This window comes from Camelus dromedarius, chromosome 17 (genome assembly GCF_036321535.1).
Source record: "Camelus dromedarius isolate mCamDro1 chromosome 17, mCamDro1.pat, whole genome shotgun sequence".
NCBI classification, from domain to species: domain Eukaryota; kingdom Metazoa; phylum Chordata; class Mammalia; order Artiodactyla; family Camelidae; genus Camelus; species Camelus dromedarius.
The window spans coordinates 44,606,448-44,628,341 of NC_087452.1; the positions used below are offsets into that span (position 1 = coordinate 44,606,448).

Sequence of the window (21,894 nt, forward strand, 5' to 3'; positions counted from 1 at the left end):
AGGAAAATCTGAAAATTCATGTGCTGGTCATTTTATAATATTCCTTAGCAAACTAATAATATTGACAAATTATGTGTAATTGTGTAGTTGATTCCATTTGCCCAGAATTACTAGGCTCGGCTCTCCTGTCTGGGGCAATGAAACCTTCCTTCAGCCAGCCAACAAACACTAGCATTTCTTAATTCTCTCAGGTATCTATATACATTTTAAAAGGAAAGAAAATTAGTTTGCAAAAATATGTCTAATAAGAGGTTTCTTTCATTATTATTTATTACTAATAAGAGCTTCGTCTTCTCACAATGTTTTAAAATATTTACGCATGTAGCACTCCCTATCTCCTATGAAGCTGTCTACATGTATTTTCACTTCATTACTAACACGTGAGAGCAACAAAAACAGAAGTTAAAAACTTAAGGCCAAATTAATACTAAAATTTATAATCTGAGTTGTAGACCAATATTCGTTCACATAAGACTTCTTTTCTCAAAAGAGGAAGGATTCCTTCCAAGAGACTGCCTTTTTATAATACAAAATGATTATCAGTTGTCGTAATGCCACCACAGCTCTGCTTAAGCCCGAGTAGTTGTCAGTTTAATGTCAGATGGTAGCATGCAATTTCCATTAAGATTGAATTAGTGCAAGTTGATGAAATGAAGCATTGGGCTATATTAACTTACTAAATAACCAGGTTCTTCACTGAGATACGGTCAGCAGGAGCACACGTTAAGATCAACATCAGGAGAGCGTGCTTTTACCAGTTGTTTGAATCAAAACTGACTGCGCTGTCAAACAGCATTTATTAAGTATTCAGACATCCAAAATTGATATTAATTAATAATAGTAAGCGCTAACACTTACTTAGCACTTATTAAATGCCAGGTACTCTTGGAGCTAGCAACAACTCCATTAGGCAACAGCTACTACTATTCCCACTTTACAGATGTGGAAAATTAAGGCCCAGAGAGTTAAGCCACTTTAAGGTCACACAACTAGTAAATGGGGACAGCTGAAATCTCCAGCAAGTCTGGGCACAAACGCAATACAGACAAGAACAATGAGGACCAACATATGCATGGACAACTCACCTGACTAACAGATGTCTAGAGCACAACAAACTAAATATCCCCCTGTTATCAACATCGTGTAACTGACTCCCCAGAAAGAGCAAAATTATAAGCCATCTGTTGAACTGTGTGAGAGGGAGAACTTGTGTACCTTTAACTTATGAGTGAAAGCTGTGTAGAAAAAGCGAAATTGTAAAAGCTTTTTAAGAACCAACTAAAAATGGGGGGCGGGTAGAAAGAATCTGTAGATTAATAATAGTGAGTAGTCTTTAAACTAGCTATAAGATAATCAGATGGGAAAAAAAAACTCACAGATTTTTCTGAGTGAATTCAAAGTGATAGAGAGATGAAAAGCAGCACATAATTCCAGATTACACTTGTTAATGGTTCCAGGGGGTAAGCTGAGGCTTTACTCGATGTGATCAGTTACGGAAGCTAGTAGAGAATTTTAGAGACGATATCAGAGGCAGTAAAAAATGGCAGAAGAGAAAATGACTTTGACTGCAAGCAAGTAAGATTTTCATAAAGTCAAAGAACTAACACGCACTGATGAGTAAGGCTGAAAGTGAACAGGAATCCAGTGAGAGCAGGAACAACCGTCTGCTCTGTCACAGCGAAGTCCACAATATGAAGTAAAAATGTAAGCCAAGGTCAGACTGAAAAGTACGAAAGCATCCTTTCACTTAGCAAAACCAATCAGTACTTAAGCTCTACGCAGCAGAGTCTTCGTTGTGGAATTAACTGACAATGAAGATGTCTGCTTTGGTAACCTGGCTCAAACCCTTCTTCAAATTTTTGTTTAAGAAGGGTAGCCAGGCAATGGGAGAGCTACTGTTACTGAGAATAGAAAGTGTGAGAGTAAGATGGCAGAAATGATCAAAAGGCCAACAAAAATTAAAATACCTTGGTTGGCTACAGTTAGTTTTAAGACTAAGAGTCACAGAAGACCCTTGGTAGCAGTACTTCAAATTCCCCTTACACATGCCAAAGTAAGACCAGAAGTGGGAATGCAAATCTATGAACAGACATGTTATGAACATTTGCTCTCAAATGACAATTCTTTTGGAAAAAATGATCTATGTATGTGCTTTAGCATGATTCAAAAACTAATTCTAGGATTTTTGAAAGCTAGGTCCATTGCAGATCTTTAAAAGAACTAAAATTTCTAAAACAATAGGTCAGAAATCACACCAGCACATAAAAGACACATATGTTCATAGCAGCACTATTTACAATAGCCAAGACGTGGAAACAACCCAAATGTCCATCAACAGATGACCAGATAAAGAAGTGGTATATTTATACAATGGAATACTACTCAGCCATAAAAGAGGATAAAAAATGCCATTTGCAGCAACATGGATGGACCTGGAGATGGTCATTTTAAGTGAAGTAAGCCAGAAAGAGAAAGAAAAATGCCATATGATATTGCTTATACGTGGAATCTGAAAAAAAAAAAAAGACACAAATGAACAACTTATTATTTATAACTCAGATGACTGATTTCTTGAATATGTGTAAGCACATCTGACTGTCCTTTATGATTGGATGACTGCATTCTGTTGATTCCTATTTTGTGGTTGGCTTTATTCCTTTGATAACTATGTAAGTTTACAAAGCTATAGCTCTAAACTGTTCTCAGAAACAATGAACAGTACATATATGTAAATGGTTTTATCTCTCAGTGAGTTGCTCTTCCTAGAATAAACACTGGTCCCCCCCCAAAATAAAATTAAATTAAAATTTTAAAAAACACCTCAAAAAAAAAAAAAGAGAGCAAAATCACACTAGCACAGAAAGTGATATAATTCCACACCCCTCTGCCTTTTTGGGCAACAGATACAGCACCATGGCTGAGTACAGTAAAAGCTGACCCTACCGGAAGGGGAAAATATTAAGCCAGCAGCCTTGGGTCACAAACAGCAGCAGTATTCACGAGAAGGGTGGAGTGTAATCAGCCTCCAGGGCTGGACGACTAATAAGGGTCAGCCTGAAACTCGTTATGAGTCCCCAGAGTAAACGTGACAGATTCATATTACAGTCTGATGTCTGTGCTAGAAAAGTGTTCAGACCCAGAATGAAACACTGCCCAGTTCTGGGAAACACCCTTCCCTCTGTAGTCCGCTGTGGACCGCATCCCCTACAGCTGTGTAGTAAGTCCGCCTAGCCCAGCTGTACTGGTTCTAACAGATTACTGTGCTTGATCCAGATCTTGTCAGTTTATGCAATAAACATATCATTCCTTCCTTGTTACCACTACAAAATGGTCTAAAATGCCAAAGAACATTCTCTCTTAGCCAAACAAATGTTTATCTTGTTGAGATAAAGTATGATTGCTGCATTTTTCATATGATCTGGTCATAAGTTAAATTTTCTTTTTTATTAACTGAATAGAACGAGGTTGTGACAACAGACAATGGTGTCAAACACCAGCTGATGACTAATGAAACACCAACTTGAAGCCCCTAAATGTGATCGCCACCACAAAGAAGTGAAGTCTCACCCCATTCCTGACTCAAGAACGAAAGTCTAACATACTCAGTGGGCAAAGGTGAGCAACCCATGGCACTTCCAGAGCAACTCTGATGGACTCTGATATGTAATCAACACACACTCACTCATACACACTCCCTAAATGCTAAAATGAGATTTTGCACAGCCAGGGAACGGAGCCCACCATTCAGCCTCTTACTGTATGTCAGCACTTCCCAAAAACCTTCCCATGGAATATTAAAAGGGTACCACAGTCAGGAAGTTTGAAATGCCACAACTGTTAACCTGGGAGCATGAGCCTCTGAAGGCTCTGAGAATTCATGTAGTAAAGAAATTGGTTTTGTTAACCCAGTGTTTCCCACACCTACTTGATCACAAAACCTGTTTTTCTGTTTTGTTTTGTGAAACATGTGATAATGAAGAGTCTGGGAAATGCCGCTCAAAGATCACCATGTATACATGCATTAATGGTTTGTTAACACTTGAAATGTAACCTCTAAAACTAAAATAAGACTTCTCTGGTGACTGAAGAGTACTGAAGGAAACTGCAGGGCCTCAGGATCAACAAAAGTTGGTTGACAGCTTTACTTGGTAAAACGACAAACAAAATATCACTAGCTGTATATTCAGTAATGCCAAAAATAAGGGACAGAAAGCCTGTTCTATAGAACTGTCACTTCGCATAAAGTGGGTAAAAATATCAATAGGCTGACATAAAGGCTGTCAGCATTTTAAGTGCTCAGTAAGAAAATATAGTGTAATTATTTTAAAACCAGTGGATCAGAAAACATCTAAATGTCTATGACTTCAGGAGGTCACAACCTTAGCAATAATCTCTCCTCACGTTACTGACTACATTGAGATAATCTACTGATACCAAAACAGTGGCACCTACTGAAGGTTATTACAATACTTACCACATTACAAAAAGAATCCAGACCAATGCTATGTACATACTTAGTACATTCTGGATTAGACCAAGTAAAATTTAACAACAAGCTGAACAGCATTCTATAAAACAAAAACAGAAAGTCAGTTAGGCTAATTCTATCTGTTTTTCTATGCTACGGACTCACAGTGAGAAAGAAGGTTGTCTGGGAACTTGATGACTGAATCATCTCTGAAATCTTTATCTAGAAGTTTAAGTACACTTACCTCAAAAGGAGTTCTTTGGGTAACTTTTTGTTAATAAGGCCTTCATCATTATTTGAGAAAACCTAAAGGGAAAAAAAGTAAATTATTAAGGTGTTCCTCAATCAATCAAAAGAAAAAACAGTTACGTGTTTTGTAGATCAGAACGGCCCCAATCACTGTCCAGCCAGACTGCTGATGGGTATGGGGTTTCTTCCTGGAGTTATGAAACTGTTCCTGAATTACACAGTTGTGAAGAAGGTACAACTGGATGACTATATTAAAATACACTGGCCTGTGCATTTTAAATAGGTGAAATTTGCATTATATGTGTAAGATCTCAATATAAAAATAGAGTAAAAACACATATATCACAATCCACCAAAGCAAACTGCAGAAATGGAAACAGTGCCATAAACAGTACCCTCCACTCCTTTTCAAAGCATTTTCAATGATCAGTCTTAGTGGTGTGCATATGAGATACTAACAGTTATTAAGTGCCCACGATATTACAAGTTCCAAAAAGCACTGTGTTAGATAACTTAGCTAAATTATCTAATTAATCTTTTTCTGGTTCCTTGAAGTATAAAGTTAGGTTACTGATCTGATCTTTTGATCTTTTTTTCTTTTTAATGTAGGCATTTACAACTATAAATTTTCCTCTGATTGTTGCTTTCACTATATCCCATAAGCTTTGATATGATATATTTTCATTTCCATTCGTCTCAAAGTATTTCTCAAAAATATTACTCTTTGTTATTTCTTCTTTCACCCATTAGTTGTTTAAGAGTGCACTGTTTTCTTTCCACATATTTGTGAATTTCCCAGTTTTCCTTCTGCTTTTCATTGCTGGCTTCATTCCATTGTGGTTGCAGATTTTAATCTTTTGAAATTTATTGAAACTTGTTTTGTGGCCTAACACATGGTCTATCCTGGAGAATGCTGCACATGTACTTGAGAAGAACATGTATTCTGGAGTACTGGGTGGGGGAGCATTCTGTGTATCTGTTAGGTGTCATTGGTTTGCAGTGCTCTTCAAGTTTTCTATTTCCTTGTGGATCTGCTGTCTAAATTCTGCTATTCAAAGTATGGTACTGAAGTCTCTGCCTGGTGTTGGGGGTAGTGGTAGAATGACACCACAACGATCTTCACACATCTCAACAGCTGTCAGAAGGATGGGCTTATTTTCTGTCATTAGAAAGACCAGTGAATCAAGGTTACAAGACTTCAGTACAACATAGCAAAAAATTTTCTAGCAATAGCCCATACTACAATGTTCTACACTTGAAATCACTGGTGCTCTAACCACAGTGCTCCTGCAGAGACCACAGAACCAGGAATGTCAGAGAAAGAAATCCCTTCTTTCAGTGGGAGCTTTGACTAGGACACACCTAAGAATCAAATCTAACTTACTGAGCCTACCATCCAGGTGCTGCCACATACATCTCTGTTACCCTGGGCATGTCATTTAACACTCCCAACCTCCTTTTACAAGGCCAAAAATACTCTTATACCAAAACCAGGTAAGAATGCCACAGGAAAAGAAAGTTACAGGCCAATGTCCCCAGTGAACACAGATGCAAAAATCCTTAACAAAAGAGCAAACTGAATTCAACAAGACACTAAAAGGATCATATGCCATGATCAAGTGGAATTTATTCCAGGGATGCAAGGATGATTCAACATCTGCAAATCAATGTGATACACCACGTTAACAAAATGAAGGGTAAAAACCATACGATCATCTCAGTAGATACAGAAAAAGCCTTTGACAAAATTCTACATCCATTTATGATTAAAAAATCAAGGGGGAGGGTATAGCTCAAGTGGTAGAGCACATGCACAAGGTCCTGGGTTCAATCCCCAGTATCTCTTCTAAAATAAGTAAAAAAAAAATAAACCTAAGTACCCCCCCCAAAAAAAACTTAAAAAAAAATTTTTTTAATCAACAAAGTGGGTATAAAAAAAAACATACCTCAATATAATAAAAGCCACACATGAAAAGCCACAACTAACATCATACCTAGTAGTAAAAAGCCAAAAAGGTTCCCCCTAAGATCAGAAACAGGACACGAATGCCCACTCTTGCTACTTTCATTCAACATAGTATTGGAAGTACTAGCCAGAGCAATTATGAGGAAAAAGAAATAAAAGGCATTCAAACTAGAAAGGAAGAAGTAAGACTGCCATTATTTGCAGGTGACATATTATACACAGAAAATCCTAAAGACTCCACCAAAAATCTGTTAGAATAAACAAACTCAGTAAAGTTGCAGGATACAAAATCAACATACAAAAAACTACTGCATTTCTATACACTGATAATAAAATATCAGAAAAGTTCAGAAAATAATCTCATTTATAATTACACCAAAAAAAAAAAAATTTAAAGACCTAGGAATTAATTTAACCCAGGAGGTGAAAGAGCTATACACTGAAAGATATAAGACACTGATTAATTGAAGAAGACATAACTAAATGGAACAGAGATTTTCCATGCTCATGGATTGGAAGAATTAATATTGGTAAATGTCCATGCCACCCAAAACAATCTACAGACTCAGTGCAATCCCTAACCAAATTCCAGCGGCATTTTTCACAGAAATAGAACAAGTCTAAAATTTGTATGGAACCACAAAAGACCCCAAGAGCCAAAGAAAACTTAAGAAGGAAGAACAAAATTGGATTGTGCTTCCTGATTTCAAACTATATTACAAAGCCATAGGAATCAAAGCAGTATAATGTTGACATAAAAATAGACACACAAATCAGTGAAACATAATAGATGGCCTAGAAATAAACCCACACAATATTGTCAATTAATTTATGACAAAGGAGCCAAGAATATACAATACACTTCAATAAATGGTGCTGGGAGCACTGGACAGCCACATGCAAAAGAAAGAAACTGGACCCATCTCACACCATTCTTACACAAAAGTTAACTTCAAATGGATGAAAGACCTGAAGCCATAAAACTAGAAGTAAATGGGTGGCTACTTGTTGTAAGTCTTGGAGATGATTTTTTTGGACTTGACTCCAACAGAAAAGGTAACAAAAGCAAAAATAAGCAAGTGGGGCTACATCAAACTAAAAAGCTTCTGCACAGCAAAGGAAACCATCAATAAAGAAAAGGCAACCTTCAGAATGAATTTGCAAATCATATCTGATAAGAGGTTAATATCAAACAATTTGACTAAAAAAATGGGCAGAGGATCTAAACAGATATACTTTCAAAGGCACACAAATGGCCAACAGATATATGAAAAGCTGCCCATCATCACTAATCATTAGAGAAATGCAAATTCAAAACCACAATGACATATCACCTCACACCTGTCAGAATGGCTGGTACCAAAAAGGCAAGAAACAACAAATGCTGGCAAGGATGTGGAAAATAAGGAACCCTCGTGCACTGTTGGTGGCAATGTAAACTGGCACAGCCACTATGGAAAACAGTATGCAGATTCCTCAGAAAATTAAAAATAGACCTACCATATGATCCAGCAATCCCACTTCTGGGTATTTATCTGAATAAAGCAAAAACACTAACTGGAAAAGATATCTGAGCGCCCATGTTCACAGAAACATTTACAAAAGCTGATATGGAAACAATCTAAATATCCATCTAGCTGAATGGATAAAGAAAATATGGTAGACAGGTACAGGACAGCCATAAGAAGGAAATTTTGACATTTACAACGACATGGATGGACTCCGAAGACATTATGGAAAGTGAAATAAGTCACACAGGGAAAGACAAATACTTAAGACAAATGATCTAACTTATATGGGAAATCTTTAAAAAATGAGCTCATACATACAGAGAACAGATCTGCGGTTGCCAGAGGCAGGGGATGGGAAAGGAAGGTGGGCACAACAGGTGAAGGGGGCAAAAGGTACAAACTTCCTGTTATAAAGTGACGAAGTCACAGGGATATGACACACAGCATGGTGACTAGAGTTAATAATACTGTGTGGAAGACTCAAAAGTGCCAGGAGAGTTAATCTTTTTTTTTTTTCCAGAAAAATAAGTATTAAAAGTTCTCATCAGAAGAAAAGAAAATTCTGTAACTATGTATGGTGACAGATATTAACTCACACTTACTGCGGTGATCATTCTGCAATATACAACTATTGAATCATTATGTTTTACAGTTGGAACCAATGTCAGTTATACTTGGTTTTTTGGTTTTTTTTTTTTTAAGAAATATAGTAATCTACCTCCATAAAGGGCAGCTCCTTCTTCAGTTGGGTTGCTCAGGGTGGGGGTGGGGGGCACTGAATCCTTTCAATCTATAGTTGAGCTGGGTTTCAGATTTGTTACAGCATTAGTTAGATTCAGTTCAAGATTGGCTTAAATTTTTTCTAGGGTGAAACAAGAACTTCGCCTTTGGAAGTTGGGATCTGAGCACTGGGGAAACCTCACAGATCTCTTTGAGCCTTACAGCCTAGCTGCTAGCTTTCTCAACAGTGAGACATCTTTTTCACATTCGGGCTGCAGGCTGGGGAGTCATTTTTGCTTCCAGTAGCACCCTCTGCTGTCTGTGCCTTAAGGAGAGCTCACTCTCTGCCCTGTTACTCAGACTCCACCTTCTGAAAGCAGGTTGCTGTGTCCTGGGGGAAAACCTGGGTAGCCACAGGGGGATATTTCTCAGCTCTTTGGCCAGGCCTGACCCCTGTCTGTGGTGGCCCTGCCTGACTCAGGGAGATTTTTATTGACTCTCCTGCCCTGGCCATCAGCAGGCCCCACCCACCCCAAGAACATTCTTGGCTCTCTTACCCTGGCCCCAGCCTCCAGCACACTACATCCAGGGATCCAGGGAAGGCCCAGGGGAAAGAGGTAGGTGAAACCTTGCTCCATGGCTGGGGCTCCTCAGGATTCCAAACTGTCCCTCCAGCCCACATGCAGTCAATACAAGCCTGGCTGACTTCTCTCAGCTGTCTATAGCAGATTCTTCCTTCTCCTGCTGTCCCCACCACAGACCAAAGTAGGTGATCTAGGTGTTACTTTTTTTCTGGGAAAGGCACATTACATCCTGGATTTTAATTCATTTAGATGTGTCCTCAGCTCTCTAGAGGGGTTTTTTAGAGAACTACAACTTTCCAGCTTCTCTACCTTTTCTCATTGTTAGGGTAGAAAGAGCAATGTCTAATTTTTGCAACTTTCAACATCCTAACTGAAAGTGGAAGTCTTTATTATCCTTTCTGATAGAAGAAAAGCAGACGTGGAGCAGATAAATGACTTGCCCAAGTCCAGGGCCCTTTGTGCTGCACAACCGGTAGTACAGACTCTGGGGAAGGCATTTAATCTCTCGGTATTCCTAGTTCATGAAATGAAAGGACTGCACTAGAGAAACTCCAAAGTCTCTTCCAAACCTAATACTTCAAGATTCCATTAAGTTTGTGTTTCTAAAATATATACCATCCCATTGTCTCTGAAAGCATAACTGCGTGTCTTCAGGTGTCTTTAGATTTTAGATGTCTAACAAGGATCGCAAATTTATCAAGTCCAAAACCAACTCCTGCTTTCTTCATCCCTACGCTACATTTACTCCTCCTATAGTCTTCATCTCTGTGAATGACAGCTTTTTCCTGTTGCGCAGACTCAAGTCACTAAACTGTCTTTGCCTTGCTTTTCTTGTATATTCCACAGCCAATCCTATGGATTACTGCACCAATAATGTCCTATCCAGTCTCCTTTGTTCTCGTCCTTTGTCCCCTCCTACCCCACATCTATTTCCCACATGGCAGTCCGAATTGTCCTTTTATGAAATGTAAGTCATATTATGTCATTCATCTTAAAACTTGCCAATCAGAGGGAAAGGCAAACTTCTCTAAATGGCTGGTAAGTCCTGTGGGATCTGGCCTCCCTGACTACCTGGCCATGCTTCTCGGCCTTACTCCCCTATACCCACACTCTTTTCCTCGCTGTTCCTCCAACACACCAGGGACTGCCTCAGAACCTCTGCACTTGTGTCCTTTCCTGAGGTGGTCTTTCTCTAGGCATTCCTGGGACATATCCTCTGCTCAGATGTCACCCTTCCAGCCTACATAAAAGGCAACTCCTCCCTCCTCTCATCCACTCTCCCACCCTGCCTTAAAAGTTCTTTTCTCTCTCAGTCAGCTTTATTTTTCTCCAAAGCACCTTTCAATACCTTATCTATTTGTTTATCTGTCTTCCTGTCACTGGAATGTAAACTCCATTAGGACAGAGCCTTCCCTGTTCCACTCACTGTCGGATACCCACGGCCTAGAACAGTGCCTGGCACACAGAGGGACACACAAATATTTGCTGGATAGAAAACCACAGGACAGAAAATTTAATGGAAAAGCACAATTAAAGGGGCAGCACTGAGAACTGGAAAAGCTGGATTTGGACTGTGACTCTGACCCAACAAAAACTTTCCCAATGACTGCCCTGTTCTGCTTCTCTCGACCCCTCTGCTCAAGCCCAGCTCCCTGTAGCCACCCCAGGGCTGGAAGTGGCAGTGGCTGCAGCTGACACTACTCAGGGGAGAGGGAAGACACAAAGGGAGACAGGGAAGGCAGAGGTGAAAGTGTAGGCTAACCCATGACTGTCTGCATCTAAGTTTTGGTTGTTTGCACTGTTTAAAAAAAGAAAAAAGGCCAAGTGAATCCTGCAGGAAGTCATTAGGCAACATCGTAACAGAGTCCTTCATAAAATAAAAAGAGCTTGCTGGTTCAAGAGACAAGATATTGAGTCTTAATCTTGGTGTCATTATATTGATGCCAGGCACCGAGCACAACCTTCAATTTGGAAAGAAGCCATGGCGTGATGGTTAAGATAGCAGACTTTGGAGACAGACTAGCTGAGTTCAGATTCTGTCTCGGCCACTCACCAGCTCTGTGACCTTGGGCAAACTGCCTAATCAGACTGGGCCTGCTGAGTGGGTATGATAATGTCAATCTCATAGGCATGTTAGCAGGATTAAATGAGATAAATGTGAAGTGATGAGCCTAAAACTGGGCACAGTGGCCAGGCCCTATGAAAGAGTTAGTGCTACGATTACTAAAAATTCTGCCCTATCCCAACCCTAGTGCAGCCAAAAGGGAGACCAGTATTGTCAAGAAAATTAGTACACAGAGAAACTTCTTCTCATGATCTATTAACACAGCCCTCATTACATAAGCTCTCTTAACTCTACCATGTGGTGGCAGAGAAACCAAAACTGTCTGGTAATCCTTAGATATATTTTACTGTGCTCCCCAATACCTGAGAAGCCCTAACCACAAACAAAGACAGAAAAAAGGGCCAAAATAGGGGAAAAGCCCAAGTAAAATGAATTAAAATGGGAAAACTGTACGATACAATGTTATTTTATATTTCCAAAAGCTAAATCTGGTGTAGGAGCTAAAGTGTTAAGCAAAAACAAAAACTTGATAACCACAGGTATCCCAATGTGGATTCTGATCCATATAAATTAAAAGTTTAAACAGTTATTTGGTGGTCTTTTTGTAACAATTTTAGAATATACAACTAAAATGTGTGTAAAAAATACTATGAGGAAAAAATCTCGGAGAATAAATGTTTAAATAGTTTCATCCGCCAAGTCTAAATGACTTTATGTAAAAAGCTGGTCTTTGTGATTCACAAAAAGTAGGTGCCAGTTCCTGAACAGAAGTTGAAATGACAGGAGAAACTTTAAATGCTACTTCAGCCATGAGTATGAACCCTAATCCAATAATCTGTCCTCATTAATTCCTCTTCATTCCATCTGTATGAAAGAGGTGTGGGGGTATAGCTCAGTGGTAGAGCACGTAATTAGCATGCACAAGGTCCTGGGTTCAATCCTCAGTACCCTCATTAAAAATAAATTTTAAATTACCTCCCCCTTAAAATAAAAAAATAAATTTTAAATAAATAAAATAATAAATAATTTTTTTTTTTTTTGAAAAAGAGGAGAGAGGGGGAGAGGATGAGCAGAGAAGTCTAGGGGTGCCTACTTTGTTCAGGAGCATCTAGCCCAGTGTGGGCTACAATATACAATAAAACACAAGTATTCATAAGTGCTCAAAACATTAAAGTTAAAATAAGAAAGAAAATTCATTACCTAACATATAAGTGGCATATTTAGGGAACATATAATGATGCATTATCCATTACAGTATAATTCAGTGTTTACATAGCAGGCTCCAAGACAACTCCTCATAAGGTGGTTGTGATGGTTAATTAAGACACATAAGGTCTTACCTAAGCAAACAATTCTGCAATGAAGACATAACAAATAATCAATAGGCACATGAAAAAATGCTCAATATCGCTAATTATCAGAGAAATGCAAACCAAAACTACAATGAGGTGTCAACTCACACCAGTCAGAATGGCCATCATTCACAAGCCCACAAACGATAAATGCTGCAGAGGCTGTGGAGAAAAGGGAACCCTCCTACATGGTTTATGGGAATGTATTTTGGTGCAGCCGTTATGGAAAACAGTATTGAGATAACTCCTAAGACTAAAAATAGACTACCATATGATCCAGCCATCCCACTCCTGGGCATATATCCAGAGGGAACCTTAATTCAAAAAGGTACCTGCACCCCAATGTTCACAGCAGCACTATTTACAATACCCAAGACATGGAAACAACCTAAATGTCCATTGACAGAGGACTGGATAAAGAAATTGTGGTATATTTATAAATGGAATACAATTCAGCCATAAAAAATAATAAAATAATGCCATTTGCAGCAATATGGATGGATCTGGAGAATGTCATTCTAAGTGAAGTAAGCCAAAAGAGAAAGAAAAATACCATATGATATCACTCATATGTGGAATCTAAAAAAAAAAAAAAAAAGACAAATGAACTTATTTACAAAACAGAAACAGATTCACAGACATAGAAAATAAACTTATGGTTACCAGGGGGGCAGGGAGTGGGAAGGGATAAACTGGGAGTTCAAGATTCAGATACTAATATATATAAAATAAACAACAAGTTTATACTGTATAGCGCAGAGAACTATATTCAATATCTTGTAGTAACTTATGGTAAAAAAGAATATGAAAACAAATATATACGTATCTTCATGTATGACTGAAGTATTATGTTGTACACCAGAAACTGACAACATTGTAAACTGACCATACTTCAATAAAAAAAAAAAAGTTAAAAAAAAGACACATAAGGTCTCAGAAAGATGTCTCACACATAGAATGTACACAATAAATGTCAGCTGTCATTATTACCTAGAGGCAACAGAAACCAGTGGCTTAACTGAAGAAATGTTCATTGAGTAATAGCTAAACAGAGTTCCAAAATTCATGTGCAAAGTCATAAATATCAAAAGCTAAAGCCCTACGTTTAGATTCAAGCATTTAACAAAGGGTAGAGTTATGATCTCGAATACAGTTCTGGGGATTTTACAGGCAGCCTCCTCACCCTCCCTGCTATACCAACCCCTCCCCTCTTCCCCTGGAGCCCAGGCATCAGCTAATCAATTAAATTACTCAGTTAAATCCCTTCCATGAATTCTTACTGCTTAAAGATAAAAAGCAAAGCACTTCTAAGTTCAGCAAAGCAACCACGAATATATATTATATATTTATATAATATAATATATAAAAAGTAAAATGCTTTTTAGAGTAAATAAAACTCTAAAATTTACAATAGTGAATCAAGGTGGGACTGTGGTCAGGATGGAAAAGGTGGACCAAAGAGAAGAAAAGGAAAATGAGTTAACAGGAGGAGTATGAGACTTCAGATTGCTGTGAAAATTTAACTCCTGAATATTCTTTCTTTCTCCTTGCTATAACGGTAAGGGTTCTTCTCACCTATAAACATGTAAAAGTAAAGTGCTGCAACACTGAAAACACTTTTAAGATTTTTGTAAAATTGATTTTCTGAAACTCTTGTGAACACCATGAATTTTCACTCAAAAGCAATTCAGAATTAAAAAGAAACAGACACAAAATAAAGAAGACCTTGCCATTATTGGCGGGTGATGGTTTTTCTTGATATCAACAGGCCACACACCTGACAGTTGTTTTTCTACAGTCAATGAGATACAGACAATCCACATTCTCTCACTCCCCTGGTTATTAAGGAAAGGCAGAGGCAGCCAGGGTTCCAAACGGCAGCTTCTCTCTCCAGAAGGCCAACTGGCCCTTGGGGAGCACCCTGAATCCTCAGCTTATTAGCACTTAAATTAACCCCTGCAGGAGCAAAATCTACACTAAATTACTAGCAGGCGCAAAAACTGTTTCTTAAAACTAGGCATTTCCTTAATACCCACAGCACCGCCTCTCAAATATTCTATACCAAATGTGCGTCCCCAAGCAGAGAATCCAGCTCCTCTCTTATACCTTTTGAAGGCTCCCAGAGAAAGCATACCTTTGACTGGCAACTCCCTGAATCCTGCCTATTTAAGCAAATACCTCAGTTGAGTCTTCAGGGCAGGTTTTAAAAAACGAGTTTGACAGAGGGCAGGTGGAAATGCCCACTCACTCTCAAGTTTATTGAATAAAGGTAATGATGTAAGGCATTTACAATCAACTCATTACGAATTAAATCCCTGAGTGAGGCTGCTGCACTCAGAAGAAAAAGTCCAGCTCAACGCCCTCATTTTCAAAAAGGAGGGAGGAATCTCCAAAATTGCAAATTTAAAATTCCACGTTAAAAAAAAAACCTGTCAGAATGACGACTTTTAAAGAAATACCTATTTTATATTACTACTACATAATTGCTTAGAAACAAGCCAGGAAGCACGCAGACTGCAGTATAGTGTTCATATGAATATCTACGGTACATGACATTCACACAAATCCCTTTTTTTAAAACCACACCCTCTCCGAGTGGCTTCCCAGGCTCGCCGGGGCCGGCGTCACGCTGTCCGGCGGCCGGCGGGGTGGGGGTCCCAGCTGGGGTCCCGGCACTGCACGGTGAGGACGCGGCCCCGGGCGGGCGTTCCCCGTCCCCCAGGGGTCCCCCTCCCGCGGGCCCGCCCAGCCCTGCCCAGCCCGGCAGCCCCGCAGGCCGCGGCCCGGCCTCTCCGCGACCCCGGCGCCGCCCTCCCCAGCCCAGCAGGCGGCGGCGCGGGGACATGGCCCGAGCGAGGAAGGGCCGGACGGCAGCGGCGGCGCGGGCCCCAGACTCACCATGGCCGGAGAGCCGCGAGCGCGCCCACAGCCCAGAGTCACAAGGCGCCGGCAACGCCCGTTGTCCTGGTGACGCCAGCTGGGCGCCCCGCCCCGTCCCTAAGGTGGGCTCGGAGGCGGCCATTGGCTGCCGGTGAGCACGTGACGCGAAGGGGCGGTGCCCTTTGGACCTCCCCCGGCGCCCCCCGCGCCTCGGCTCTTGGGCGGGGTCTCTTCGCCTTTCCTCCTTTGCAGCTGGTCCATCATCACCCTGATCACCTTGATATCCCTCACCTGACAGATAACCACACCCTTCCCCCCACCCCCCCGCCGCAGACTGCCTGTATGGATTTTCTCTATTTAAGAAACAGATTACACATGATTATTGGAGACATCTTACTCTAAAAATAACGAATCAAAAAGAAGAAAACCACGCCAAATCCCAACACCTGAGATAACCACTGCTTATAGTCTAGTCTATCTGCTTCCAAACTTCCAACAAAGTATATGTTATTATAATATGATGTATCTTCAGAAATAAAAGCAACCATACGCATTTTTATAATCTACTTTTTTCAATTAAAAATTATCTTTGCATGCCAATTCATGTAATAGCATTGTATGCATACGCTAATTTATTAAATCACTCAGCGACTTGTTGGATGTTTTTAGTATTGCTGAAGGGAACTTTAATAGATGATATCCTCAAATCCAGCCCATCAAGTCTACGAAGAAGATACATATACAACAGCCGATCTGACATCTCCCCTTGAATGTCTAATAGGCGTCCCACACTTGATTTAGCCCAAATAAGACTATTGATCCAAGTTTCTTACTCTCCAGTCTTCCTCATCCCTTCAAACATTCCCACTATCCCCTTGGTTGTTCAGGACAAAAACCTAGGAATCATCCTTGATTCTCTCCTTTCATCACACCTGACATTCAATTCTGAATCTGTTCATTTCTCACCACCTCCACCTCACAGCCATCATCATCTGTCTAAATTGGTCTCCCTGGCCACGCAACAACATGCAACAGTAGCATTTCAGGGGCTTCTCCTGGCACTCAGGACAAAAATCTGTTTCTGGCAGTGAGAAGCTTGGTTACAGTTACCTACAATACATGTACTTATTTTTTCAACCCCCATGTATAATAGTTTCAAAATTACTAATTACTAATTCACATCCCCGTAAAAAACAAATTTACCGACTATAATACACTGTTTTATATGGTTCTTTTTGTCTTTAGCATTTCAGTATTCATTCAAAACACTTGTTTTCCAAAGTTATTTTGGTAAGCTTCTTTACCCACCCCATTCCATGTGATTATATCAAATATAATGCACATTTTATATACAAATTAGAGTCACTTGTCACACTCTGAATTCCATATTGGTGGCTGGCTGAAAAAAAAATTGCATACAGTAAAATTTTCTCCTCTTAGTCTGTCGTTCTATGGCTTCTGGCAAATGCAAAAGATTGTATATCTACCACAGAACCATATAAAACAGTTCCATCATCCTCCAAATTCCCATAGTCACCTCTTCTCCCAAATCCACCCCCTAGCAACCACTGAACCATTTTCCATCTCTATAGTTTTCCCTTTTTAAGGATGTCACATAAATGGACTTATACAATATATAGCACTTAACAAAGTGCATCTGAAATTCATCCACGTTGTTATGTGAATCAACAGTTCATTTCTTTTTTACTGCTGAGTAGTATTCCATTGTATGGACATAATTTGTTTACCCATTCATCTGTTGGAGAACATCTGGGTTGCTTCCAGCTTTTAACAATTTTGAATAAAGCTGCTAAAAGCACTCACAAACAGATTTTTGTGTGAACATTAGTTTTCAACTCATTGGGATAGATAATCAGGACTGGGATTTCTGGGTTATGAGGAAAGCATTCAATATCTGGTCATTAAGCATGATGTTAGCTGTAGAATTTTTACAGGTGCCCTTTACTAAGTTAACGGACTTTCCTTCTATTCCTAATTTGCTGGGAAGTTTTTGGGGGTTTTTGTTTTGTCTTGCTTACTGAATGTGTATCGAATTCTGTCCAGCACTTTCTCAGAGTTCTCTGGTACTTGCTTTTTCTATTCTGCCCACAGTATTTTGCTGCAATAAAACACAGAAAGACTGTAGCAGGCATACTGTGTCTTGGTCAGCATCCAAAGTCCTCGAAGTCTAATCTTAATTGATAGTGCCTCCCCCCCCACCCCCTCCCATCTTCTTCATCAACTTGGGGCACTATAACAAAGTGCCATAGACTGACAGGCTCATAAATAATAAAAATGTATTTCTAGCAATTTATTTCTTCTTCTAGTTCTGGAGATAGAAGTCTGAGATCAGGGTGCCAACACAGTCATGTTCTGGTGAGTTGCAGACTGCTGCCTTCCCTTGCATCCTCACATGGTGGAAAAAGGGGGAGAGAGCTCTAGGAGGTCCCTTTTATAAGGGCACTAATCCCACTAAAACGGTCACATTGGGGGTTAGGATTTCAATATATGAATTTTGAAGAGGGGAGAGATACATTTAGTCCATTGCACACCCCTTCCTGAAAAATACAATGAACTTAGAACATCTTAACTCCATTTCTCCCTCCCAACTTGTATGCTGTTTTCATGTATTTTAGTTTATTAAACATTTAAAACCCCATAAGAACTTATTGTTGTTTTATGCAGCCAGCAATCCTCAGTATTTACCTATTTATTCATTCTCATTCTCACTGTATCTCTGGTCTTCCATCATAGACCTTTTCCTTTTCCCAAAAGAACACTTTTGGTATTTTCTTTACTATGTTGTTAAGTTACGTAGTTTTTGTATGTCTGAAAACAAAAGGTCCTTATTTCACCTTTCTTCACAAAGGATGTTTTCACTGGCCATAGAAATCTTAGTTGGCAGTCATTTTCTCTCTGTAATTTAAATATATTATTCTTTTGTCTTTGGATTCTCATTGTTTCTACAGGGAAATCATCTGTAGGTTTAGTTCTCTCTCCTTAGAGACCTCTCTAAGGAGAGAGGAGAGGTCTCTAAGGTGACCTCTCTTTTTCCCCTTAGCATTTTAAGATTTTATTTGTGTCTTTGGGTTTCCGCAGTTTTACTATAATGTGCCCACGTATGGCTTTCTTTGTACTGATCCTGGGTGGCTTTGTATGTCTTCTAGGATCTGTGGCTTGATATCTCTCATCAGTTGAGAAAAACTCTCAGCCGTAATCTCTTAAAATATTTATCTGCCCCATCCTTCCTCCCCTTTCCTGCTAAAACTTAAGTTATCATGTGATTGATCTTCACAGAGAATTATATACTATATCTCTTATTTCCCTTTTTCTTTTATATTTTCTTCCTTTTGTCTCTTTATGCTTCATTCTGGGTATTTTCTTCCAACATATCTTCAAGTTCACAAAATCTTTCTTCAGCAAAGTTTAATCTGCTGTGAAAAATAGTCACTGAGTTTTTCATTTCAAGTATAATTTTTAGTTGTAGACTTTAATTTTTAATTTTTTTATGGTGTCTAGTACTCTGCCGTATTTCTCAGGCTTGTCTTGTATCTCCCTGAATACAATGAATAGGCATCTGAAAGTCTGAATCTGATAGCTCCAATATCTGGTTTCTCTCCGGTTTTCTTTTTATCATGTTATTTCTGTTGTTGTTGTTTTTTTTTTGCCTTTTTGTCTTTTGTGTGCCTGTTTTATTTTAATTGTTGTTCAGATAGATATTTGCAAAATTGTTAGTAGACTAATTTGTTCCCCAGAATAATGTCTTTTTCCTCTAGAGAACAGATACTTATTTCTGGCAGGCACATGGATGCCCAAGAAATGAGTTAACTTTAAACCAAATTCATGAATCAGATTATTCAAAGCTGAGTTGAAATCTCTCCAAGAACCAGCCTTTTCGTGTTCTTTTATTTTTAATTGAAGTACAGTCAGTTTACAATGCTGTGTCAGTTTTCTAGTGTACGGCATCATAGTTCAGTCACACAGATACATACACATATTCATTTTCATATACTTTTTTCATTATAGGTTACTACCAGATATTGACTATAAGAACAAGCCTTTTCTTGTATAACCTTATTACTAATGTGGAGCACTGAGGTCCCAACACAAAGCAAAGGAACACCCCTTCTTGGTTGCACTGGGTCATTGTCCAGGCTCCTCAGCCTGACAAGGCAATCAAAACAACCCTTCAGATTCTCATCCTCTCAGCAGTACCCTCAGAAATGAGTAAATAATCCCCCAGTGGGGAAAGAGGTCCTAACCCCTAGGCTATCCCAGAGCATGTGCCCTAGTCTAACAGTTATTTACCATCTCATTAGACGCGTGATGATTTTAGGTACTGTTATCAAATTTTGCACAGGTTTTTAAACGTCCTTATCCACAGAAAGAGACTTATCTAATTTGTTTCATCTAATTTATTATCAGAAGTGAAAATTCCTGAACACAGACATAGAAAACAAACTTATGGTTACCAGCGAGGAAAGAGGGTGGAAAGGGATAAACTGGGAGTTCAAGATTTGCAGATACTAACTACTGTCTATAAAATAGAAAAACAACAAGGTTCTACTGTAGAGCACAGGGAACTATATTTAATATCTTGTAGTAACCTACAAGAAAAAGAACATGAAAAGGAATATATGTATGTGTATGTATGACTGGGACATGATGCTGTACACTAGAAACTGACATAACATTGTAAGCTGACTATGCTTCAATTAAAAACAATTTTTTAAGAAGTGAAAATTCCTTTAAGCCTTTTCTTTTCATGCCATATGGATGGATGCAAGCACAGATAGCACAGACATAAATAGAACTACATAAACACGATATAGCTATACAGACATAGATACCAGACAGTATTGTGTAGAGTGTACTTTAATGTTTTACAAGAATTAATATCATAACGTATATTCAGGAAATTTCTTTGTTTTCTCAACAGTGTGTCTTGGAATTCTATATTAGAACATACAGATCTCCTACATTCTTTTTTAATAGTCCCCACTGAACTTGTAACATTGGATATCTCTGGTAAGGTTAGGGTTCATCTTTGATAGAGTTGGTAGTCAAACCAACTCTCTCTCTCTCTCTTTCTATATATATATAACATTTTGTATATAATCTTTATATAACATTTTAATTTTTTGTAAGTGAATGAATTCATTTTGACTTGTAAAATCAAAAATTTGAAAAATTATTAGAGTTATACTGGTGAAAAGGGCATTTTGGAGTAAGAACAGAAGACGTCTGGGTAAGAGAGTTGCCAGACAACTTCTTTGGCATTTGGGAACTGTTTTTTAACATACTGTGTTTATAGTTGCTTTTCCTCTGCACTATTTCAAAAGAACTTACGGCTCCTCCATTTTTTCCCCCAATAATTTGGTCAATATCACCACCTAATCACTACATATGATGCCCTCAGTTCACTGGTAACAGAACCTTTTCCTCTGAATACTGAGTCATTCTTTGCATCATTTTTGCCTTTTGCTTCTGTAGGCACACATTGTGCATTTTTGTGGAAACTGGAGAAGCTGAAGGCAAGAATTCGTTTATTTTTTTCATGTGAATGAAGATAAAGTTCTTTAACCACCAAGTCCAGCTAGTACAGAGCAATCCTTTTATTTGTCCATTTACTCTTACACACACAATTTGGCAGGGCCCTCTTAAAAGTCAGTAGACAGGAAAATATGCTGCCTTAAAATATAATGTAACAAAAAGAGTGGGCTTCTAATTACTCTCCCAAGGCTATTTCTACCTTTTAAAAATAAATTAAAGCAAGCCTGACCACCATTTTATGGATGGCGTAAGAAAAACAGGCACTCAGACAGCAGATGTCATGCCTAGCAATCCAAGACACAGAAAACGCGAGTCTTCCCAGAACAGGAATGCTCTAATTAAACAGGGTTTAATCGGGCATTAATTCAATGTCTGGTGGGTCCCCCAGTGGCTGTTTGCCCAGACAGTTATCTCCCATGCGCTCTGGCTGCCCTCTCTTGATCTCAACCCGGCATTACCCCTAGATATCAGCTGTCAACCTCCTCCAACTTGAATGTTCTTTGAGACTGCTTCTCAACTTCTTGTTTCCCCTCACTCGTTTGCTAA

The 21,894-nt window shown here is 39.1% G+C and overlaps 1 protein-coding gene across 1 annotated transcript in view; it reads right to left on the bottom strand.

Moving 5' to 3' along the window:
- FBXL2 (F-box and leucine rich repeat protein 2) overlaps window positions 1-15,882 on the bottom strand; it is a 53,540-nt gene extending 37,658 nt beyond the window's left edge. Inside the window, exons 1-2 of the mRNA XM_010982052.3 lie at window positions 15,814-15,882; window positions 4,713-4,774 (exon numbers count right to left, since the gene is read on the bottom strand). Of these exons, the coding sequence (XP_010980354.3) occupies window positions 4,713-4,774; window positions 15,814-15,816 (65 nt within the window). The 5' untranslated portion in view covers window positions 15,817-15,882. The remainder of the gene's footprint in view (window positions 1-4,712; window positions 4,775-15,813) is intronic.
- Between the last annotated feature and the right edge of the window lie 6,012 nt (window positions 15,883-21,894).